Source organism: Falco cherrug, chromosome 7 (genome assembly GCF_023634085.1).
Source record: "Falco cherrug isolate bFalChe1 chromosome 7, bFalChe1.pri, whole genome shotgun sequence".
NCBI lineage: Eukaryota > Metazoa > Chordata > Aves > Falconiformes > Falconidae > Falco > Falco cherrug.
The window spans coordinates 12,779,260-12,801,215 of record NC_073703.1 but is presented as its reverse complement, the minus strand read 5'-3'; the positions used below and the strand labels follow the sequence as shown (position 1 = coordinate 12,801,215).

The window sequence follows — 21,956 nt, the reverse complement described above, 5'->3', positions numbered from 1 at the left end:
AATGCCATCAGTGAAAGGACCACGCAAGATGAATGGGCTTGAGGTTTAACTATGAGGAAGGGAAAGGACGTGCTGGGACTGGTAAGAGAAAGACCCTGAGGGTTTGCTGCCCGTGCAGGGGCAATGCAGGGCTCACCCTGATGCTCTGTCAAAGTAGAAGAGCCGCTCGCCGGTCCCATTGAGAGCGCTGGCACGGGAAGGAGCAGCGAGGTAGTGCTTCACGCTGTGCACCGTCCCTGTCCGTCGCTGGTAGATATCTGCCACCACCTGAAACACGGCTTCTCTGGGATAGCAGAGGGCAACGCACAGCCAGTCTCCTCTGTTGGCAAAAAGAGGAGGCAGGGGGAAAGAGAGAAAATGCATTTAAGGGCTTGAGTGCAAGAGAGATGGTCTGCAGCCAAGAGTACAGTCTTCAGGGGAAAACAAAGAAATGTCCTTTGAGGTTCTCTTCCTCCTTTAAAAAAACATAACAAATCCTCAAAGCCAAAGAAAATCACATTTTTTTGCTTCGTCTGGAAACAATGGCTGCTTATTACGAAGGTCTGATCCAGAGACCCCAGCTGACCTCAGAGGACTTTGAGTCAGGTGCCAGGATGGCTTAAAATGAGAGATTTTCTCTTCCTTGCCCCATAAGGCTGAGATACAACCAGTCACATACCCACTTGTGTCTCCTGAGGCAGCCGGGGCTTGTTTCAGTTCATCCGGAGCTGCTGCGGGAGAGGGAACCGGCATCCAGCAGACATTTCACCGGGGGCACAGATTCAGGAATTAGAAAGTAATCTCCAGCTTGAACCAGAGCCATGGTCTAAAGAGACCTGCTTCCTCCACTTTACAGCAAAGTTTATTATTATGGTTTCCATTAAAATCTCCCTCTCCCCGTCTCCTTCTTCAGCATCAGTTAGAATAACGAAGGGTGAAGTTAAATCATCTTTTAACTCTTGTCTACCACACTTTCGGCACACTCATTTACCAGAAAGATCGTCCCCATGGCTTTCCTTTATCCTGTGATTTGCATTGCTGCCCTCATGGAGAGAAAAACCGGCTCCACACTAGAAACTCCAAACAAGACACAGAGCCAAAAGATGCAGTTTGGATACAGACGGAAAAGCATCCTCCACAAAAGATCCTGACACCCTTCCCTGTCTGTGGGATGCACTTGTACTGTGCAAAACAGAGAGCCACAAGAAGTTTACGCTTCAAAAGAAAACCTGAATGCCAAGATAATTAGCTTAATTTTATTTTTTCCTTTCCACCCTCTGAAGTGGCTCAGCATGCCACACCAAGGTGCCTGAACCAGTACTGTGGTTAGCTTTCCTTTATAATATCAAAACCATCCAGGCTTTAAAAGTATTCTTTTAACTACCTGGCTTCCTGGTTAAAACATGAGAATATAAATTTGGCTCACAGAAAGACAAATACCACCTTCACTGGCTGTCGTTCTGGGTCCTGCAAAGCTCTGGAAGACAAAAGTTTCTCCAAAGGCTCCCCTGAAACGACCCGCCACCCATCCCTGCATTAAATGGGGGGACACTGCTTCGATTTGGAGAAATCTGGGAATCTGGATACCTAGACCTCTACTTTGTATTACACATGGAGAACACAAAAGCAAAGCTATTTCAGCCTTTTTCTGGTTTTCTCATTAAAACCAAACAAAACTATCTACAGGATGGAAGAGGGGACAGGCTGTTCTAGAATAATAAATCAAAGCTGCACAAAGACCCGTCAGCTTAAGCCAGATACTGCCCTCTAGATTTTAACCAACTCCAGCTGTGTCATAACACAGGACAGCTAGAAAACAGATATATTTTCAGATGATTTGGCCTCCGACTAGAGGAAATGAAAGAAATGCACCACAGCCATATTTGTGGAATATTTTTAGGATGGAGTCCCAAGACATTTGGCTGTTTCATAAGGGTGATTTGCATTGCGTTAGCACATTTCACCCCCTGAAGACACTGTCACAAAAAGGGCTTGTCATCTCCCTCGGATGCTGGGAACCAGCTTTGGTGCTGTGCTACACTGACTGCTGCCTCCCTGGGGAATGAAAAAAGCACTAGAAAAGGAAACTGGATGCTGAAAGAAAAAGAAAAAAAATAAAGTGTGAAAAAACCCACAGCTGCGACAGTCTTGAATTGCTGGGGCATTTGGGAATATAAGCGCTAGTGTGCACGTGAGCAGGCTGAGTGCAATGCTGAAATAAACTAAATCAAGATTGAAAAGATCAAATGAAAAGCACCTACTTCGGAGTTTGTGGAGCAAACAATGGAAATAAGTACACTCCCACAACAAAGGGCTTGGGAGGAGGTGGGAGAAGGGGCAGTATTAGAAGTTATCCTTTAGGTACATATAGGAAAGAATAAGGTGGTTATTTTCTCTTTAATTTAGCGGTATTTTAACAGTTTCCTATTTAGTTCTTTACTTCAATTCTGTTTCTTCAGCTTGTACAAGGTCCACCGTAAACCTGTCCAAATACCTGGCTGTGTGGCTGGACTGGGCTCCATCCTCTCCAGGAAAAGCAAAGCAAGAAACATCAGCACTGCTGCGGGATGGTCCGCAGGGCTCTGCCTGGCAGCTGGCCGGCGGAGGGGGGGTAGATGCCTGTTCTCCAGCCATTGCCAAAACCCAGGGAGAAATGCAACCTCAGGCAACAAGCAGTAATGAGGCATGGGACGCCTTGGACACTGCGTTCAAAGTCAAACAGATGTGCGTGTGCCTTTCTCAGCCACGGCGCTGGCCACCAAGGACCTCCCAGCTGGGCCACAAGTGCAGGAAGCCTTCCTCTCTCAGGGTGGTCAATAAGCTGGAGCTTCTGCTTTATGCCTCTGCTTAAACCTCGCCATTCTGTCTTATTTACAAGCTGCTCCTCTGGGGTGAATATTTGTAGGCACAATCGGAAAAATTTGAATCAGCCTAAATATCTTGCAGGGCATTTGGTCCTTGTTCTGCCACTCTGGGTACTGGCATGTCAGCTGGGATCTGCCCAGGTGCGCCGGGGGCTCGGGGACACACACGGCACTAGCAAGAAGGGAAAACACTGAATTCATAATGGATCCCAAATTATGAATTCCGGGTAATTTCAGACCCCAGCCCAAATGCTGTGGGAACATCTGTAGCTTTAGATGCTCCTATGCTTAACTACCAGCACAAACTAAGGGGAGAGAAATCATTTAAAACACAAGGGGTAGAAGCCAGACTATAGATAAACAAAATGCTGTCCAATGTAGCAATACACAGGACATTATTTATTTTTTTTTTAAATTTTTATTCTTAGGAGTTTCTTACAAGAGAAACAAAAATATTCTCAGGTGGAAAGTCTGACTTTAGAATTAGCTGTCAGTTTAAGGGAAAGTCATATTAATATGCGTAGGAAACTAACTTGAGCTATTTAAGATATTTTCACCCCAAAACTAAGTAACTGTTCACAATCTTTTTTAGTGATAAACTATAGTTCATTTTATAAGTAAGGAACATTCTTCTTTCTTTTTTTTTTCATTCTTGCTCTTAATCAGGCCAATATTTTCCTATGTGTTTTTACCAAAAAACCCACCAAAACCTGGCATTTGAAGAAGAAAAGTGAAATATGCGCTAGCAAAAAGTCAGTGGTTAGTGGGTCCTAACAGTTTCAAATGCCACTTGGAAAATTTTTGAGAGTCTGGCAACACCAGCCTGTATAAAACTGACGCTTCTGCCCCTCTGTTACTGTCATTCAACAGTCCCCACAGGGTGTTTCATGCATTTTTATGAATGTATTTAGCCTGCTTATTTCCTTTTGGAAATGGCTGGATGAAACAAACCCGAGAAGCCTTCCTTTTTTCACCAGGATATTGGCATTTGCAGTTCTGGCATTTGCAGTTCTGGCTCTTTCAGGTGAAGCAAAAACATCAGACAAAGTGTTAAAAGAGTATTCTTAGGTTTTGGCAATAAGCAGGCTTCCTGGGATAAGCAAAAACAAAAAAAAGGATGAGGGAAAGGCAAAAAAGCAGGCAAGAGGTTTTCTGTTCTCGGACATGTGGTAGATACAGATCTGCACGTACACACATACATACCTCATTTACAACCCTCAGAACACCCCCCCAGTTCAACCCCAAACTCGCAAAGGCAAAGCCACTCAAGGAAACGTGATCAAGCAGGCAAAGGAGGGGAGATTTTTGCAAGTGGTGGGATGTAAAGTGAGTCATGGAACTTGGAGATGAGATTTGGCTGGAGTAAACATAGAAGGAGTGCATATCTGGGGCTCCCACCTCCTGCGAGGGGACAAATAACACTTGTTCAACCCTGTGAACATGCCCCTTAACTACATCAGATGGAGCATCATTCCTGGGCAAATGAGTATGATCTGGCCGTGATTGCTGGTTATGCTGGATGTCAGTCCTGGCTGTATTTTAGCAAAGGGAACCTCTAAGCTGGTGATTATTCTAGCAAACAGCCCCACCATGTTTATTGACATGGTGTGTCACATAGCTGATGACCATGGAAGTACACGGTCCAAATCCTGATCTCACTGATGAAAATCTGGGGTAAACTGATGAGGGAATGCCATGGAATACAACTAAAAATTACTTACTTTTTCCTTGGGCTCAAAAAAAAAAAAAGAGTTCCATCCAGTGAGTCAGTCTCCCCCAACTGTCATTTCTCCTATTTAAAAACAACCCCTCCAACATTTTGGTCAACATCTACATGAGCTGAACCTCCAAAGGAAGTAAGACAACTGGGAATTTCAGACTTTCCCATGGCAGATATCCCCACATGCTGCTTCGGTAAGTTTCTCTCTCACAGGCTGAATTTTGAACTTCAAAAGACAAAAAAAAGCAAAGCCAGCATTCAGCCTCCAACCCATCCCACACACAAATCACAAGAGGTTGATGCTCCTCGCTGTCAGTCAGCATGAAGCTGGTTTTTTTCTCCCAAAGTGTCTCCTGACCTCACAACAACCTGCCCAGCACCAGGTTCAGTCTCCTCTGGCACAAAACCTGCTGTCAGGACAAGCCAGCTCCTCTCCAGCTAGCATCACTGGTGGGGAGAACAGTGTGAGAAATACCCACACATCTCACAAGTGCTGAGAAGAGTGGAGGAAGGGCTGCAACGAACCTGGCTCACGTCCTTACCTCTTTCTCCCAGTTCAAGCTCCTTTCCTTGAACCCATGTTTCCCATCAGCTCCCTGCAGCTGTTGCTTGCTCCTTCTCTTTTTCTAGATTTCTTTTTCATTTTTCTGCCTTCAACTCCAGTCTATTAAACACATCCAAACCCCCTGCGATGACAAACACAGCTACTGGGCAAACATCCTGCAATTTTTTTCAGGACCTTGTTATTAAGGATAGACTCCTCTGGAAGACCACTTTCTGTGGGAATACTAACAAGTCAGGTCTGTGTTTACCTAAGCAGAGTTGTGCGTATTGGGATTTAAATGCCTTTCCTAAATGTTGTCATTTAGGAAAAGCCGTTAAAAATTCAAAGGCATAGGCCATCTCTTAATATAAATTATATTTTCTAGTTTTACCCACGTGCCTCCTTAGGCAAAAAGAATGTGACTTTTGCTTTTGAGAAGCTCAACCCATTATAGAAGGGATCCTGCCCTGAGGTACACTTGTGTCGATATTCATGAAACCAGGACATGACGCAGCCAGCATTTGGCTCAGAGACAACTGTATTCCAGCAAAAATAAGAACTTCCTGCATTTAAATACAGTACACCATCTTATCATCTTTTTTCCCACCCTATATGTTTTCGTGGAGGAATCACATTCCAATTTTTTAATGTATCCCCAAGTACCCTGTCGCTGACTATTGTGAATTTGGTGTATTCCTGCTGCTGTGCCGCAGAAGCACGTCAGGTCAGGAGAAGCTGGTGGCCCGGAGGAGACCCAGTGGACCAGGAGAAGGGTGAAAGCAAGGAAAAACCTTCAGTTTCATGTGGCAGACTTCTAAGTGATGAGCAGCTTTGTTTGCCATGGCCACCTGGGGATTGTTTTATGCTCAGATGGCTCTAATTCATGCTGTAAAAGGATCATCTCAGGAAGGACAAGCCTCCTCAGAGTCACCTTGTTAATCCCAGCTGCTGCCACTGGGCCAGCTGCAAACACAAGCCACAGAAGACAGAGAGCAGCAAGGGATGCAGGGGGATAAGCAAAGATGGGGTTTTAGCATCACCTGAACACAGCCATGTCACCACCCGCTTCGGCCCAGCTGTACTAAAACGGTGCAATCTGCAATCTGGTGTTCTGGCAAACGGTTTTGTTTCTTTCCAATTTTTTCAAAAATATCTTGTGGCTTTCATCTATGGGTTGACCTGCGGGTAATTTAGGGGATTTAAATAGACAGAAGGGAATTGAAATATATCTGCTGACTTCTGTGTTGTGTGGACGATTAACTCTGAATCACAGATGTTATCAGGAGGGGCAGGCTATGAAACCCAAGTAGCACTTTACTTATTATTATTATTGGAAATAGCAGTGGTGTTACTTGTGTTACATCCAGGTCTGGGGGATCGAGGTCAGAACACATGTATGTACAAGAACAAGAAAGCAGTCACAGCCTTGAACTGTTAGCTCCACTTTGAAATACTAATTTTGCCTTCCTGTGCCTTTATCAGTCTGGGAAGCAAGAGGAAAAGCTCACGTAGAACTAATCTGATAAAGAAACAATTTTGGAAATATCCATAAACTGGGCAAGTCTGCAACAAGTACATTCTAGCCTTGTCTTGTTATCTTTGTTTTCCTCCAGACCTTATCACCACTAAGGAATTTTATTGCAGAAATGACAAGTAGCTGGAAGTATGAATCAGGCTGGCATTGAATAAGAAGCTGTAGGAAAAACACCTGCCTACACAACACTGACAAATACAAATATAATGAGTCCCTCAGAGTCTCAGTACAGATACGGGCTGCAGAAGTTTGCTTGCACTGAAATCTCCACCTTTGGAGGGGTTGTAGCACCCTGGAGGCTTTAGATCACTTGGCATCCAAAGGCTCCGCTATTTTTAATGAACAATTTAGACACAAGCTCATTCCAGGGTCTTGAATTTTCAGACAATTAAGATTATTCACTGGTGAATATGATAACAAGCCCTAGTGCAGAGCTCCAGCCTAGCAAACACAGGAGTATTTGCCACCGAGTACCTGTGCCCATCCCTGCACAAACACCGCAGCAGGGGAAAGACTGGACATGAGCCCAAGCACACACACGGACATCTGCCCTTGTGCTTGCTGTTGACAAGAAATTTGGCCCTGCCCTGCCATTATTTTTTTTTTTTAAAGTTCTCAGAAAGATCTGGCTCCTGCAAGAAGGCACCAAAGAACACCAGTATTATGAGCCTCACTGTACCCCTCCAGGTGAGGGTAAGAGGGTGGCTGTGCAGAGAGCCTGGGGAAGGCTGCCCTGCACTGTCCTTGGAGCCAGCATCTCTCAGGAGAGGTGCAGTACTAGGAAACACCTCTGCTTGCAGGACTGTGACAATCTATCTACAAAAAAATACCCTCTGTATACCACTAGCTGCTTAAGTTTCCCCGAATTCTCTGTCAAACCACAACAGAGAGCCCTAATAAGGGAAATCCCTTCCCTCTGAGCCTTGACAGACCGTGTACAGAGATATTTGCCTGCGCTCATTAAAAACAAGGCATGTTTAATCTAATTGCCACTGCTTTTCAGGCTGCTTCAACAACACAACTTATTACACTATGCTTCAGATATGTGCTTTAAGGAGATTTAATTCTTATCCTTAGATGAGCTGATAGCCCAAAGAAGCCTGGCTGACTTACTGAACGGCACTGTGCCTGTGGTAACAGTATTTGCCTTAGCTGCTTCTGCGATTAGAAAATTTGCACAGGCACAAAGCCTAGGTCATTAAACCGAAGGACTTAATTTATGACTGCTTACTGTATGAAGTGCCAATCTTTGTACTGTTTTCCAGCACCTGAAAAGAGGCACTTACTTGCAACCAAATAATGTTTTCCAGCCTCTCCTGGCTTACCAGCCTCTCCCCACTCTTGTAACAAGCTCGATGCTCTCTGCAGGCCATCGTACTTCAGGATAGTGATTTTGTGGAAAGCCATTAACTCAGTCTTACAAATAATTCTCATACTTCTGTGAAGCAGAAAAAAAAAAAAAAAGCAGCCAAGAAAACACACAAACAGCTCTTAGGGAGCAGAAACTGCTCCAACAAAGAGATGAAGCTCATGGAGAGGGCGTCTGAGATCTCCGTTTATGAAGATTTCACACAGGCTTTATGCCTGATGAGAGCAACCCTCAGCAGAATCTGGACTGGTTCTGGTGCACGCTTCATCCCTGGTCATTAAAATTCCAGCCAGCACTCTCCTTCTGTTCTCTTGCCAGAACATTCAGAAGTTATTTGTCCTGCATTACCTCTTTCCAGAAGCATCAATACCCAGCTGCCTTCTCATCCTCACAGGGAAACTCCCACCCATTATACAGACAACCCTATCTATAGCTACAAAAGGCATTTCTGCCGAGACAGCTATGTTCCCCAGCAGCCTGAAAACACAGCCTGTGGGTCTCCACATGGCTTTATATTTGCCCATCAGTCAGCTAGTGACACAGCTACCCTGTTGAATGCAAACATGTACGTTGCTCACTGGAAGGGGAGCTGGTGGGCGTTAAACCGCTCGTTGGTACCACGTGGCTGGAGACGGCAGCATGTGGAGGCACAGCAATTGTGTTTGGTTTAGCTACATATTTTGATGGAAGTGAAGAAGCTGTAGAATTACTCTAATTGGTGCAAGGGAGGTACAAGTACCGCAGCAACCCTCCTGGTGCCCACTGCAGAAAGAAAAAGGTCTGCTCAGTGACTATGCTCTAACTGATGTCCTCCTCTGCTGAGTAAATCCACCTGAGCAGTGCCTCTGAACTCACTGGGCAAGATCTGCAGCTCACAGCACTGCCAGTTTCAGCTGAGCCATGTGAATTCATCCCGACCAGCCCCTGCCCACGCCAGGAATCTGGATGTTCCAGTCTTTTAATAGATGTCTGAACTGGCATGACTTCTACTGGGTCTTTCTACAGTGTTTCAGAGGCAGGGAAAGCGTTAATCATGCAACTACTCAACATCAGCGCTATGCCTGACCTCCACAGAAATCCAAATCCTGGTACACATCTGCCTGTCAAATTCCTTATTTCCCCTCTGACCTTCCTTTAGCCAGCATAGAGCAAATCACTCCAGAAGCGTGAGGGCTGTCTAGCTGCAAAGGCAGCATCCTGGATACAGCTATCCATCATTTTACAATGACAACACTAAAAATAGTTTAATTGTTCACTCAGGTTTTGTCTGAAATTACTAATCCTAAAATACCGACATGAAAGTTCATCAAACATTTTTTTGGTTTGCCAAAACATATTCACATATTCTGCACAGATGTTAATAGCTTATTTTTGGCAGATTGTTCAGTATTTTGGATTAAAAAAGAATAAACAAAACATAAAGCCACTTGAGACAGGTGAAAGTTTTCCCCAGTTTTCTAACTGATTACTCTGGGCTCCACAATCTGAGATTTCTTCCATTCCAGAAAGGACTGGAATACAATGTTTAAAAAACATTATACATGGAACTGCTTAGGCAGGCACTTGTTTTCTTCCAGCCTCCTAAATCCTCTTTTTCACCTCAGTTCCTTAACCCTTCCACAGAATTCTCATTTCTCCATGTTTCTGCATGCAGTCTGGACATTTCACTATTGCCACTGCACCAGCCTTACGTCTCGTGGTAGTTTGCATCCAGCATACTTGAGGTGTACACAGAGCAGCCACATATTTAATTCCCAATTACTCCTTAGCAAGATGCTCTAAATGAAATGAAGTAAAATTGTGGTTTTCCTTCATTACAGTATATTTCTTGTTTACAGTTCTTCAAAACACATACCTCGCCAACTGTTCCTGCATCAGAAAAATTTACAAACCTTTGCCCTGTTTAACACAAGACCAAGAGAACCACAACCACATTGTGGTTTTCAATAGTAAAACGTAGTGAAGTTGCTGCTTGAACAAGAGCTAAACTTCAAGCTGAGTTTTACCAAAGACCCAGAGTGCTGCCTTCAGATTTGAATCACTGTGCTTGAAAGACCATGGGCCAAAGCTTTGGCAAGTATTAATTGGCACAGTGACAGAGTAACCACCAGTTACCCAGCAGAAGACTTGGCTCTGCAACCGCAAGGAAATAACTAATCATTTTAAGACAGATAATAATTGAAAAGCTCGGCTTCCCTGAGAGTGACTAATGGGTTTTCCTCTTCCTTAAAGTGCACCAAGATCTATTAACACAGAAAAGCAGCGATTTAATTCCAATAATTCCTCTGTGACAGGAGTGTCCAAACACTGATCCTCCAGCAACTCGGTCACAGCCCCACAGCTACTACATCTTTAAATCAAGAGGACCAGGTATTTGTCACTCCCCACAACGGGCACTGCAGAAAGAGAAAACGCTGCCCTTCCCAGCTACATTCCCATGGGAATTCATAATGGGAACTAAGGACAGTATTTTTCCCCAAACTTCTTCAGGTCCAAAGTTCAGGGGAACCAAACACAGCTCAAGCTTTTGCCAAAACTGTCCTAAGCTAAAACCACCGCAGCGACGCTCTGCTGGAGGAGCAGCGCATGAGTGTGGGGTTTGGTGGATAATACTGGAGGGACTTAGGAACCCGCCAGATTTACCAGCAGTATGTGCTGCTTCACATCCTCGGTGCCTCTGACTTCTTTCACATCAAACTGTCTAAAATCTGCTTTGCAAGCCTGTGCCTGTGTCTGGCTGGGTTGTATGTACCCATGGAAGATTTCATTTGCATACCTCTGTCCTTTTATTGTATTGTGTTTTTATCAATAACCAAAGGAGTCACATAAATTGCAGGACCCAAGGGGATGGCTAGGTTTTTTTGTGGTGCTCATCTCCTGCAGCGTCTCCTCTGCACCAAGCACGGCGATGTCTGTCACTGCTAAGCTGGTAGGATTGCAGGACTCTCCTAACCAGTGCAAAGCACAAGTCATTTCACTAAAGTAAGAGGAATGGTACTAAAACCCATAAATTAACTTATGCAAAATGAAATAGACTGCAAGGGAAAAAAAGCAGCATCTACAATGGATATACCCTGCTTTTATATAACTCTAGAAGAAAACATGGGATATAAATACAGCATAGCCTACAATTTTGCTGTACTGAGTCCTAATGTTTTTAAACTTCATGTAAAAAGAAACAGTGATTACAGTGCTGTTTGGATTACCAAAGATGCAAAGCTCTGTGCACATTCTGATGTATTTCTGCACTTTATATATATAGGAGATAAATTATGTGTGCAGCAACTAGTACAAACAAATGAACAAGAGCCAGAGCTCTTCTGGAGACATTTCAGGGACAGCAGGCCAGGACTAACTTGGATTCTGTTTCAAAACTTTCTGGAAAGAGAAATGTCTCTGCACATCAAAAAAGCTGAAATAAAGTGAAAGCAGAGGCATCATCTCTTTGCATCCGTAAGTGCCAGCCATTAACACCTTGCTTCCACGCCCTCAGAAATTGCTGAGACATTTGAAAGGTCATTTGCGAATATCCTGAGAAATTGTTAAAGCACCAGACAGTTTGAAAAGAGAGCATTTTCTAGCAAAATAGGGCAGTACCTGTTGAAGTTGATCGGGTACAGGATAATATCCTCAGGTGCTCTGCCATCCCACTGGATGATATAAGTCTGTTCCAGCATGACGACAGGCTGGTACTGCTGGTATGGAGCTCCTCTGTTCACGCCTTGCAGCCGCAAGGGATGGGAATGGTATGCTGCTCTGGCAATGAGTAAGGTCAGATTCTCAGGGCGTCTGGCCTGAATATAAAGCTGAGGGTGAAAGGAAAATGACAAACATATCCATTAAACCAGCCAGGCGCAGCCATAACATGTGCATTTGATCACTTTTGCCTGCAAACGGTTTTTGCCAATGAAGAGCTCAGAACATTTGGAAAGTTGCTGAAACATTTCCAGTTCAAATAAAAAGGTAAAACAGAAATAGCATCTGCTGCCATTCGTGGGGACACCGTGAAGTGAGATATGAATTGTACAGCACCATAAAAATGTTCACTATTCAGAATCTTAAGGGAGAAGGGTAATCAAGGAAATATTGCAAAGTAACTCTTTTTTATGAATTCAAATAACTGCACTTTAAAAACAGGCTTATTCCATTGAAAATACAGAAAACTTGAGTTATTTCAATGGGCTTTGGATTAGGTCCAGGTATCTAATGGAATCCACATCTTTTCTCTCAAGTAGCAGACTAGGCTGGAATTTGGGGGGCTAAAACTTGATGGCTTGACTGTATGACCTTACAGACTAAATACTGTGTTCCATAGGTTTCAGCGGAGAGCTCTTCTGTGCAGGGACCAACAGATGCCCTTGGCCTGTAGTTCAAAACAAACTACACCCCAGCTGTATGCTTTTTCTGTCCTGCCATCACTCAAATGAAGGCAAATTCATGTGGCAAATGTTAGTTTTAAGGCTGAACACATGATGTTTACCTGCGTCTGCCGGGGTGAAATTCCATTGCAAAAGGAGGATGCACAACCCGTCATATAATCTGTCTCGGCATGCAGGGTTGTGGCAGACAGCTTGTCATATACCTTGAAGGGTTTCAAAAGCAGCAAGGACAGGTGAGGACACCTATACTTCTGCTTCCTTCACTCTCCCGCACAGTGCTCTTTACATCACAAACTTAAACTATCCAACATAAAAATCCACATTAGCTCAGAAATGTCTGAGCTTCTGAGCATCCATCCAGCACAATTGTTTTTAAACAGTTTCTGCCTTTGAGGTAGAGACTCCATCTATCAGGATATCTGCCTTCTAATGCAGGGCTATGAGACCTCGGCCCCTCATACCTCCATGCCTGTCTCTCCCCTTCTTGTCTACACAGACAGAAAGCTCTGCAAAACCAGACTCTCTCTCACTGGTTTATATATGGGCTTATTTTAGTTGAGGTTTCTAGCTAGTTCAGCCCCTAGTTCCAGTTTCACGCTCAGAAGGACTCTGTGCTTGCATCTGCTCCTGCTGCTGAGCTTGTGCTCCTCAGGACCTCCAAAAGACAGCCCACCTCCGCCTACCCCCCACCTCACCCCAAATTCATCAGCCTCATGCTGAATGCTCAAGTTAAAAATTTGGGTCTCTTGCCAAAGAAATAATCCCAAAACGGTTGTAAATATTTCTTGGATATTCAGCCCACTCCTCCTTTTACACCATTGCACTTTAATGATGAAAACCTGTCCTGAGTGGTATCTGCAGACCCTTGAAGTGTATCGCAGAATTGCATTAAACAGGATTTTTTCCTGATGGCTGAAACTATTGATCAAGTAATTCACTCCAGCCTCTGAGCAGCAGCACATTTGCTCGTTCATGATGGATCAAGGAAGAATAACTGTTTTTACAGTCTGATAAAAGACCTCTTGTATCTACGAAACCAAGGAGGAAAACCTATTTTCCCTTCACATTCAGACCATGATTAGAAAGTCAGTAGCAGGGAATGTAACAAACCACATTTCAATCTCATTTGTCCCCACCCAGATGGGGAAGTGCTGAGGTTGGATCAGGTAATCAGTAAGGTACCTTCAGACCTGAAATCCCATCGATGTATTAATTGTTCTCAATCAAAACAGCATTTTGTGACAAAAAACGGTTGGAATGAACTCTGATACTGCAAAATAATACCCCACTTGTGTCTTTCTGAGTAAGAGGCAAGAGTTTCTGTTCCACCACCAGAAACTTTCACATTATTTCCTTCTGTGTCCTTCAAGCACAGAATGTTACGATGGTAGCTGCTGTGCATTTACCACAAAATTAAATGCACCAATAATAAAATAAATGAAGAAGGGAAGGAAATGCATTCAATGAGCTCCAAAAGTTCCTAAATTACAGACTACCAAGAACAAACGTTTCTTATAGACCTTGAGGTACTTGGGTAAAAAGAAAAAAAGAGAGAGCGAGAGTGCTATGCATGGCCTAAGCTGCTCTCTACAACGGTTGTTAATGAATTCAAGAAAGTGCTGGAAGAGTTTGCAGAGTGCTTCAGTAAGATGATGAGGAAAGCGTGTCAGAGATTTGCTGGAAGCGTTTTCCTCCAAGTGCCGAGGGAACAAGTCACAGGTCTGACACTCAGGATAACGGTGACAGCTGTTTTGAGAACAGTGATTACTAGAACAAGGGAAAATGCCACGTCTGTGTTGACAGAAATATCTGTGGACTGGCTTTGTCTCCAGCAATGACCAACAGTGGCCACTGAGAGAATGCCTTAGAACTGCAAGCCACCAAAGATGTGATTTTCAGTCCCACAGAAATACACATGTGTATCCAGTGGATCTTACAAAACATCTACCCCTAAAGGAGGCCACATGTAGCTGATCAAGCAATGTAAACCCTACACGAAGAGGCTCTTGCCCAGGTGGAGCATCGCTAGTCAACAGGGCTCTGACTGGGAGCAGGGAGGGACTAGCTGAGATGTTTCCTGCAGCAACTGGGCTCAGCTCTGGAATCAGTCCTGGTGGCCTGGTCCTTCTTGAACACACCAAGCTGCACAGAAAGCAGCACCCCACATTTTCCCATTCGTCCCTTTCTCTGGGCCTCTCCCCTCAGGGAAGAAGGGACAAGAGGGGAATCCAATCCCTGTTCATGAAATCCCTGACCTCCCTTCTGTGATGCTGACTCACGTCAGTCCTAGTACTTGCGTTTTGTTACCCCTTTAGGACTGCAGTCAAGATGAATAGATTACTCAAGAAAAATCCCAGGAGATCCATCCACCAAAGGCTGCTTTTAATTCCTAAAGAGATGAACAAAGTAAAAAGAACCTTTTGAGCTCCACTGGCCCCAGGTCGGTGAAACATCAGCCACTGTCCCAGCATAGTGCTCTCAGGATGTCACCGCGTGGCCGCTTTCTTCCTAAGCCTTTACTCCGTGACACCTTTACTGGTTCAAAATGAACTTGGAAACCTTTATCACTTTTCTTCCGTGTATCTACCTTTGCAGGGCCAAAATGCTTGTGAGTAGGAGCAAAAAGGAGAGCAGCAAGATAATTTTTTCTGGAATGAAAAATCCATCTTCCTTAGCAACACCTCCACAATTTTTGGTTAGCTCTATCAAAATATATACAAGAAGAAAGTGGGTCATAAAGATACTTCAAAATATGAGAAGTGGTGATAGCTTAATGTAGTAGGAGAAGAAAAGCTAGTTAACATGTTATAAAACGCAAGCCTTCTACTTGCCTGGAAGGTTTAATGGACATAGTTGTCATTTTAGCTGCTTAACACTTCACGCTAAAAGGATGTGTCAGATTTCCCTGTGCTTACATGGCAATTCTCCCAAGTAGGTTGTGAAACTGAGAAGATAAGTTCTTTTACAATTCATGGGGGATCTGCTATTCAACTGGATAGCGAGTATGGAGATAAGCAATACACAAAGTACTGGAACAGTGAGAAAAGGTCTGCTTGCCTTCTGGTTTCTTTAACATTGCTTTTGTCCTGCTGTGCTGTCAGCTGTCAAGCTGGGGCAAAATACCTTAAAAATGAGATGCTCAAAACATACCTTCTCCCCATCAAAAAGGATATTTTCCCAGGGCAAAACATTTTCTGTACGAAACACCCAAGTGAAGACTTTAAAGCTCTTCTGAAAAGAAAAAGAAATGTATCTTTCTTTCTCTAAGACATGCTAGGACATGCTAAGGTGTCATTGATATCAGCAAGATAACTTTGGCTTTTCATCGGTATACATCAGAGATCAAAATTGGACCTCTTTGTTCAAATACGGACACCATCAGCTGAAGAATATCTTGCAGGCTTTTCCTTCTTCCCAGTCTGTGAGGTGCTGACAGTCCTCAAGAACTGCAGATACCTGGGTTTGAACGGTTAGGCCTGGGGTTAGAAAAGCACCGTTCGCTACATGCCGCCTCTCTTGCTTGCTTTACATTGAGAAGCATCAGTACCAAACCCAGCTACAGGTACTGAGGACACAATACCAGCTGGAGGTATGTAACCTGGGGATGCAGGACCGGTGCACTTGCAAACATTCGCTGCAGAAACAGAGCTAACAGGAGTGGAATAATTTCTGTTTTAGCTGCCTGTAGAAAGGTAGTGACTAAGCGAACTGGTGAAAAGTCAACAGCATTTTCTAAAGTATTTTATAATAGCAAGGCATTAATTTTTTGTTAATTTGAAACTGACACTAATCTAGTTACATGGCAGTTTCTTAGAAGAGCCACACCTTGTTAAGCTTATAAAAGGAAATAGCACATACTGCCAAAATCTCTGCTTGTTTTAACAAAGACTAATACCAAAAAGGAGAAATTTCACAGCATCTCCTGATGAGTTGCTGTAAAGTCTGCAAGAAAGCAGTAAGTGCACGGCTTCAGCTACCCGGTGGGAGCCAAGGCACTTGCCTTACAATTTATATAAAATTCAGAAATGGTTTAGGAATCTCATTTATATTTTAACCAGTAATGCAGGTGTTGAGGAGTCTCTGGCTCCGTGCTTTGGAAATCTCACCCAGCTATATGGAGAGAACTATGGGATGAGCCTCTCCCTACATTTTTCTTTTATTACTGGCTCTTGCACCAGCTGCTGGGACACCAAGGACCTCAGTGCCCTGCTGGCAGAGTCTGAGTGACTCACAGAGATTACCAGATGTGGTGCTGCCAACTCTTGTGATTTCCCTGTGAGTCTCCCCCTATTTAGTGTTCTTCCTTAAAGCCTCACTTTATGTACATTACAACATGAGAGTTTCAGCTGTCGCTAAAAAGCATAGGGGCTGGTCTTGTTTGGACTACAACAACCCTACAAGCTCCAGAATCAACAGACCCGATAGTTCTTGCTTGGGTAAATTTCACTATTTTAAACTGGTCCCAGAACCCTTCTTTGGTAGCAAAAGGCAACACTGCAAGCAAAGCACAAGGCATTTCTTAGTGCTCTCTGCTGAAGGAAGGTCTTAGACACCATGTGGGAAAGGTGGCATGATGCTTCTTGGAGGTGGTGGAGAGTAGGGACCACAAACCAAGCACAGGAAGGTGGGATGTCAACCTGAGCTGCTGGATTAAAACACCCTCAGGACCATCTGTCCCCAGGATTTTGTGGAGCTAGAAACACTGCCACAGGAACTGGTTTTCCCCAGTCATTTTCTTTCCTTGGCAAATTACATCCAGGTGAGGAAAAGCATGAGAAGTGAATGAGAGAAACCAAGCAAAAAGAAATTAATCGAACTCTAGGTGCTTTGCTCAGAAAGAATCTGCCTGCAACGTTAGCTGAAGGACCTGGATCTCATTTCTCCATGCCAAGTAGCCCATCCCCAGGCTGACTATCTTGGGCTCAGTTCAGCAGTACTGTAGGAGTCATTATTTCCTTGAACTGAGAGGACATTTTCACCTGCTTGCACTAGGGAAGGATGAAAGATGTTGCCTACCAGAGCTACATGAAAAGGAAAAGAAAAACAGATTTTGTAATAGAGTTGCTAAGATCAAAGCAAACCATCTTTCTCCATAACTAGATTCACTCTTTCAGGCTTTTGAGCTGAAGTATGACGCTCAGAGTGTAGCACGCACATGAATCACCAGTAGTCAACGTGCTGAGAATCAGGGTTAAGCTGAAATACTCCAACAATTATACCCTCCAAATTAAACCAAACCCTGCTGCACGGGACCAATTTCTCCTACCCTGCACATACATATATTTCCCTACCCAAAACCCATGAAGTGAAGCATTTAATATGAACTTTACTCATCCTTCTGGATGCTGATTAGTTGAAAAACACTGGTAAGGAACAGATCCCAGAGAAGCAAATGTTTATGCTTGCCTAAACCTAGCCAAGGAAATTTTCTATGGTGGAAAAACTGCCTCACCGTGTAGAGTGCCATAACCGGGAGGATATTAATAGAAATAAAAATATAAATGCCTACTTGTTTACAATTCTCAATTTAACTGTTAGGTTGCCAGAGCAGAGAGGATCATTTCTCTAGAGACACAGAGCAAAACCAAGTGCCAAGGACAAAGCCCTAATTCAATGGGAGTGGTTCATAGGAGCCCAATCCTGTTCCATGCCTAGTCAATAGCAAACCAGGGGTCATAAACCCAGTGTCTAGACACTTAAATAGCTAGTCCTGCTCTCTGCTGTGCAGCTAAAGCAAATGCATATACATTTTTTTAGCTTAGAGACATGCATAATCTGGAATTGGCTGTGCACTTATTACGTATAGAGGTCTCAAAGATAATTGCACTCCCAAAAGTGTCACGCAAAAAGTTCCTTGGGGAAAGGGGAGTAGAGCGCTGTGCCTGACTACCTGGAGTTCAGGCTCACACATTACTACACACCAGAGAAGCCACAGAGAAAGCACCTTCAGAAATCTCCCAATGTGGAAAGACCATGAGTCTAGGTTTGAAACCTATCCTGAGGTGCATCTGTAGGAAATCAGGCTCTGCTAATCCCCATGCTCACTAATCTGCATGCCAACAAGGGAAACCTGACAGCCTGCTCCTCTCCAGGCAATTTTAGCTCTGCCCGCTCTTCACTGACTTCAGGTAGACTTTCATCCTGTGCCACACCTGCTGATGTCTGGGCAACGTCTGCTGACTCCCAATGAGACAAGAGTTTGCAGCATGCTCTCAATTGCACAGAAGATTCTTAATAATTAAATAAACAAACACACACCTGCTGTATCTCATGTATCTCAAGAACACTGATCTTATTTTAAGATCACTTCATAATCCACCCTTGCCTTTCATATCCAGCAGTGCGCCCCGCTGTAGTCTTTATTTGACAGCGCAGGGCTGTTCTCAGGGATCAAAAGAACATAATGGTCCTTCCAAAAGCCAGATCTGGTGTGAGGGTTCCCAGTACCCACACTCCAACCTCAAGCCACATGGCACTGTGCACACCCACCACAGTCTTAATCTTTGGCTTGTTCAGCACAAGGAGAGAGGACACCTCGCAACATGTCCGAGTAACTGGAATTTAACAGGCCTAGATACCTTTTTGGTACATACATTATTATCCTTTAGAAGCAAAGGAGCAAGGAGAGCCATCTGCAGTCTCTTACGGGTGACTGTGAAAGCTGTGGTGAGTCATGTATTTATAGTATGCTCCATCCACAACAAAGGTCTTGGTGAAATTTGAGCAACATACAATGAACCAGGATCTGATTCTGAGGTCACATTTTCCCTCCATTTACAAATTCCTCTTCCTTTCTTTCCCTACTGAAAGGTTACTGGGGATTTGCAGCCCTTTCGACCAAGGTGTCAACATCTCAGTTAAAGTCTCTAACTCCAGCGGGCTGAAGAAAACTGCTGTGAAGGTTTAAGACCACCCTGGCCTAAGGCTGAACATCCCTCAGACAGTGATTTCTGGATGGGAAATCAGAGGTAAGTGTGAGTTTGTCTCTCAGCCACCCGTTTCACCATCCTGAATGCAGTGGGATGTATCAGAGAAGTAACACCTTCCATTACTGAAACCTGATTTACAAGACTTATGCACTAGAGCCCCACGATAGAGGGGACAAATGTCTGGAAACAGGAACTAGAAAACAGCAAACTCTCTCCCAGCTCAGTTTCAACTTGCAGCTGGTTGTGGACAATGGGAAGAGACAGGGCTCCTTGCAGCCATGGATGAACAGGAGCTTTACCGAGTCCTTGGAATTAGGCAGATAACACAGAGAGGAGTAAAATTATACGCAATTTATTATTCACCTGCTATCTTATGGAGTGTTGAGTAGGCTTCACTCCATGGCCCCTCAGCAGAGTACCTGAGGACACCCACCCCACCTGCCCAGCGACACTGCTGCCACCACCCCCGTTACCTGTGCGAACTTCCCAGTACACACCATCCCGTTCCAGCGTGGGACAGTCAAGCAGCCGGGGTGACGCAGCAAGTAGTTGTCTGCTCTACCTATGAAAGTGTCCGGATACCCTGTCACTGAACCATCCAGATCATGGAAGACAGATGTTTTGTCACCGTCATTATCGTTGTTTCCAAACCACTGGCCTGATCTGCCAAAAAACACTTTCAGTCCAACCTAGCAGGAGAAAATAAGAAGGAAAATTACTGGTTAGCTCTAAGGATGGACTTGGGTTTGCAGTGTTTTAACAGCCAAAACAGCGATACAGTTAGAACTAGAAAGCTCTATTGTATGAGTAAAAAGTTTTGTTTTGCCTCCCCAAAGTTAGAAAGATTTCCAACTGTATTGGTTTTCCCCCTCATTTCTTAATCCCGGGAGATATTTTCACAAAAATGAGACTTTTTGAAATGCACCCACACAACCATGTATTCCTTGAAATCACACAGCAATAAACTGTGCGGTGACAAAAGGAAGAGGATGACTCAAAGGGCAGGGAAGTATTGGAAGATTATGAAATTTATTGAGGAATATCACAGCTGTGATCAAAGAAACAAAAATTATTAGACAGTGAATTTTCTCGTATATTTTCAATGGCTGCTCTAAACGGTTCTGAGTGCCATTTTTTTTCAAATTGTTCCTCCTAAAATCTTAGAAACCCTGTAAAAGTGACAGCAATTCTGAGAACTGGCTCTTGTGCACATACAGACTCATAGAATCATTTAGGTTGGAAAAGACCTTTAAGTATGGCCCCTGAAGAATTTTTCTAGGAAAGAAAAATATCAGGAAGCAGCATTATCCTCGTTATGCGTAGGCCTGTTTTCAAGATTTTTTGGTAGCTAAGTAAAAGAATTTGTCCTGATATGAAAGTCCAACAAAACAAGGAAACTGCAGATGTTCAGCTAAAAAGCATAGACTATTTTAATATCTGCAGAGAAAATTAATACAGTGTGTGATGATTAAGTTCTGAAGCAATCAAGAAAATAATTACTCCAGGTCAAGCACTCTGAATGAATCCTGCAGCAATGTGTATAAAAGCAGGCGGCATAAATAGCAACTGGATCACGCTGACCCAAAGAACTGTAATTTGTTTTATTTAGCCCAACTAATTTTAATTGGACTGTGCACATGAGTAAGAATTAGGGTCAGCACGCTTGGGCTGCAAGTTTACTAAGCGCTTTAAAGGCTTTATTTTAACAATAATAAACAGAACAGATTTGGAGAATAGGAAGGTTATTGTGATTCTGAGTTAGGTGGAAAGTCCCATTGGCTTAAAAAGAATGAACCACTGCAGCATGAGCTACTTGCAGAATAAAAGCCTTTATTCCTTTAAAATTAAATTAGAGCCTAGAACCATTTTTCTGCCACCTTCTTGTCTGAGTCTTATAAACAAACACCGGAAGCAGTCTTATTTAAAGAAGGCTCAAAGACATGGAAATTTAAAGTGTATATAAAGTATATATAGATATGTAAAGTGTAAATAAATTTTTTTAGTGTTTCAAACCTTTTCTTACAGCAGAAAATTTTTGCCCAAAGGGGTACTTGGCAAAATAGGAGGAACCCAAAACTTGGGGGTTTTCCTTCATTTTAATTTATAAAAGAGGAGATATTAAAAAAACATAAACACTGTGCTCAAAGCTGCATCATTAGTACTTGGTGACAGTGCACTTGCGGAGATGAATCTTAAAACGGGCACTTCACTGGGGAGGAAAACAAAGTCTGTACTTCAAAACAAACCAAGGCACAGCCAGCACAGCTTACATTTGGTTAACACTCTCAGTGTTTCCATCCAGCAGCAGACAGTTTTGGTGCTAACGCTAATCTGATCTCTTAACATTCTCCTCCCGAAAGTCTGAAAGTCAGAAACAAAGTGGAAATGCCAACAAGTCATGTCACTTATTTTGTAAGTCTCAAGGTGACCTTACTTCTGTACAGTGCAGGACAGGGGCGCACTGAGTTTACAGCTACAGCTATGGCAACATGTATTTTTTTCTAAGTGAACACACATGAGCCAAGACTCAGCTCCTCAGGTATGTCCATATGGAGCCAGGAATGAGCTAGAAGAGGGGGCAGAGACAGGTCGTGTCTAGCTACCACACCACTATTCAGACTCCCAGTTTCCATTAGGT

The 21,956-nt window shown here is 43.6% G+C and overlaps 2 protein-coding genes across 4 annotated transcripts in view; both read right to left on the bottom strand.

Annotated features, from left to right (window-relative positions):
* LOC102047789 (cell surface hyaluronidase-like) overlaps nucleotides 1–21,956 on the bottom strand; it is a 50,707-nt gene that overhangs the window by 8,961 nt on the left and 19,790 nt on the right. Inside the window, exons 16-18 of the mRNA XM_055715878.1 lie at nucleotides 19,792–20,007; nucleotides 11,608–11,816; nucleotides 137–319 (exon numbers count right to left, since the gene is read on the bottom strand). Coding sequence (XP_055571853.1) covers nucleotides 137–319; nucleotides 11,608–11,816; nucleotides 19,792–20,007 — 608 coding nt within the window. The remainder of the gene's footprint in view (nucleotides 1–136; nucleotides 320–11,607; nucleotides 11,817–19,791; nucleotides 20,008–21,956) is intronic.
* Nucleotides 1–21,956, bottom strand: part of CEMIP (cell migration inducing hyaluronidase 1) — a 114,079-nt gene that overhangs the window by 72,774 nt on the left and 19,349 nt on the right. The window lies entirely within an intron of this gene.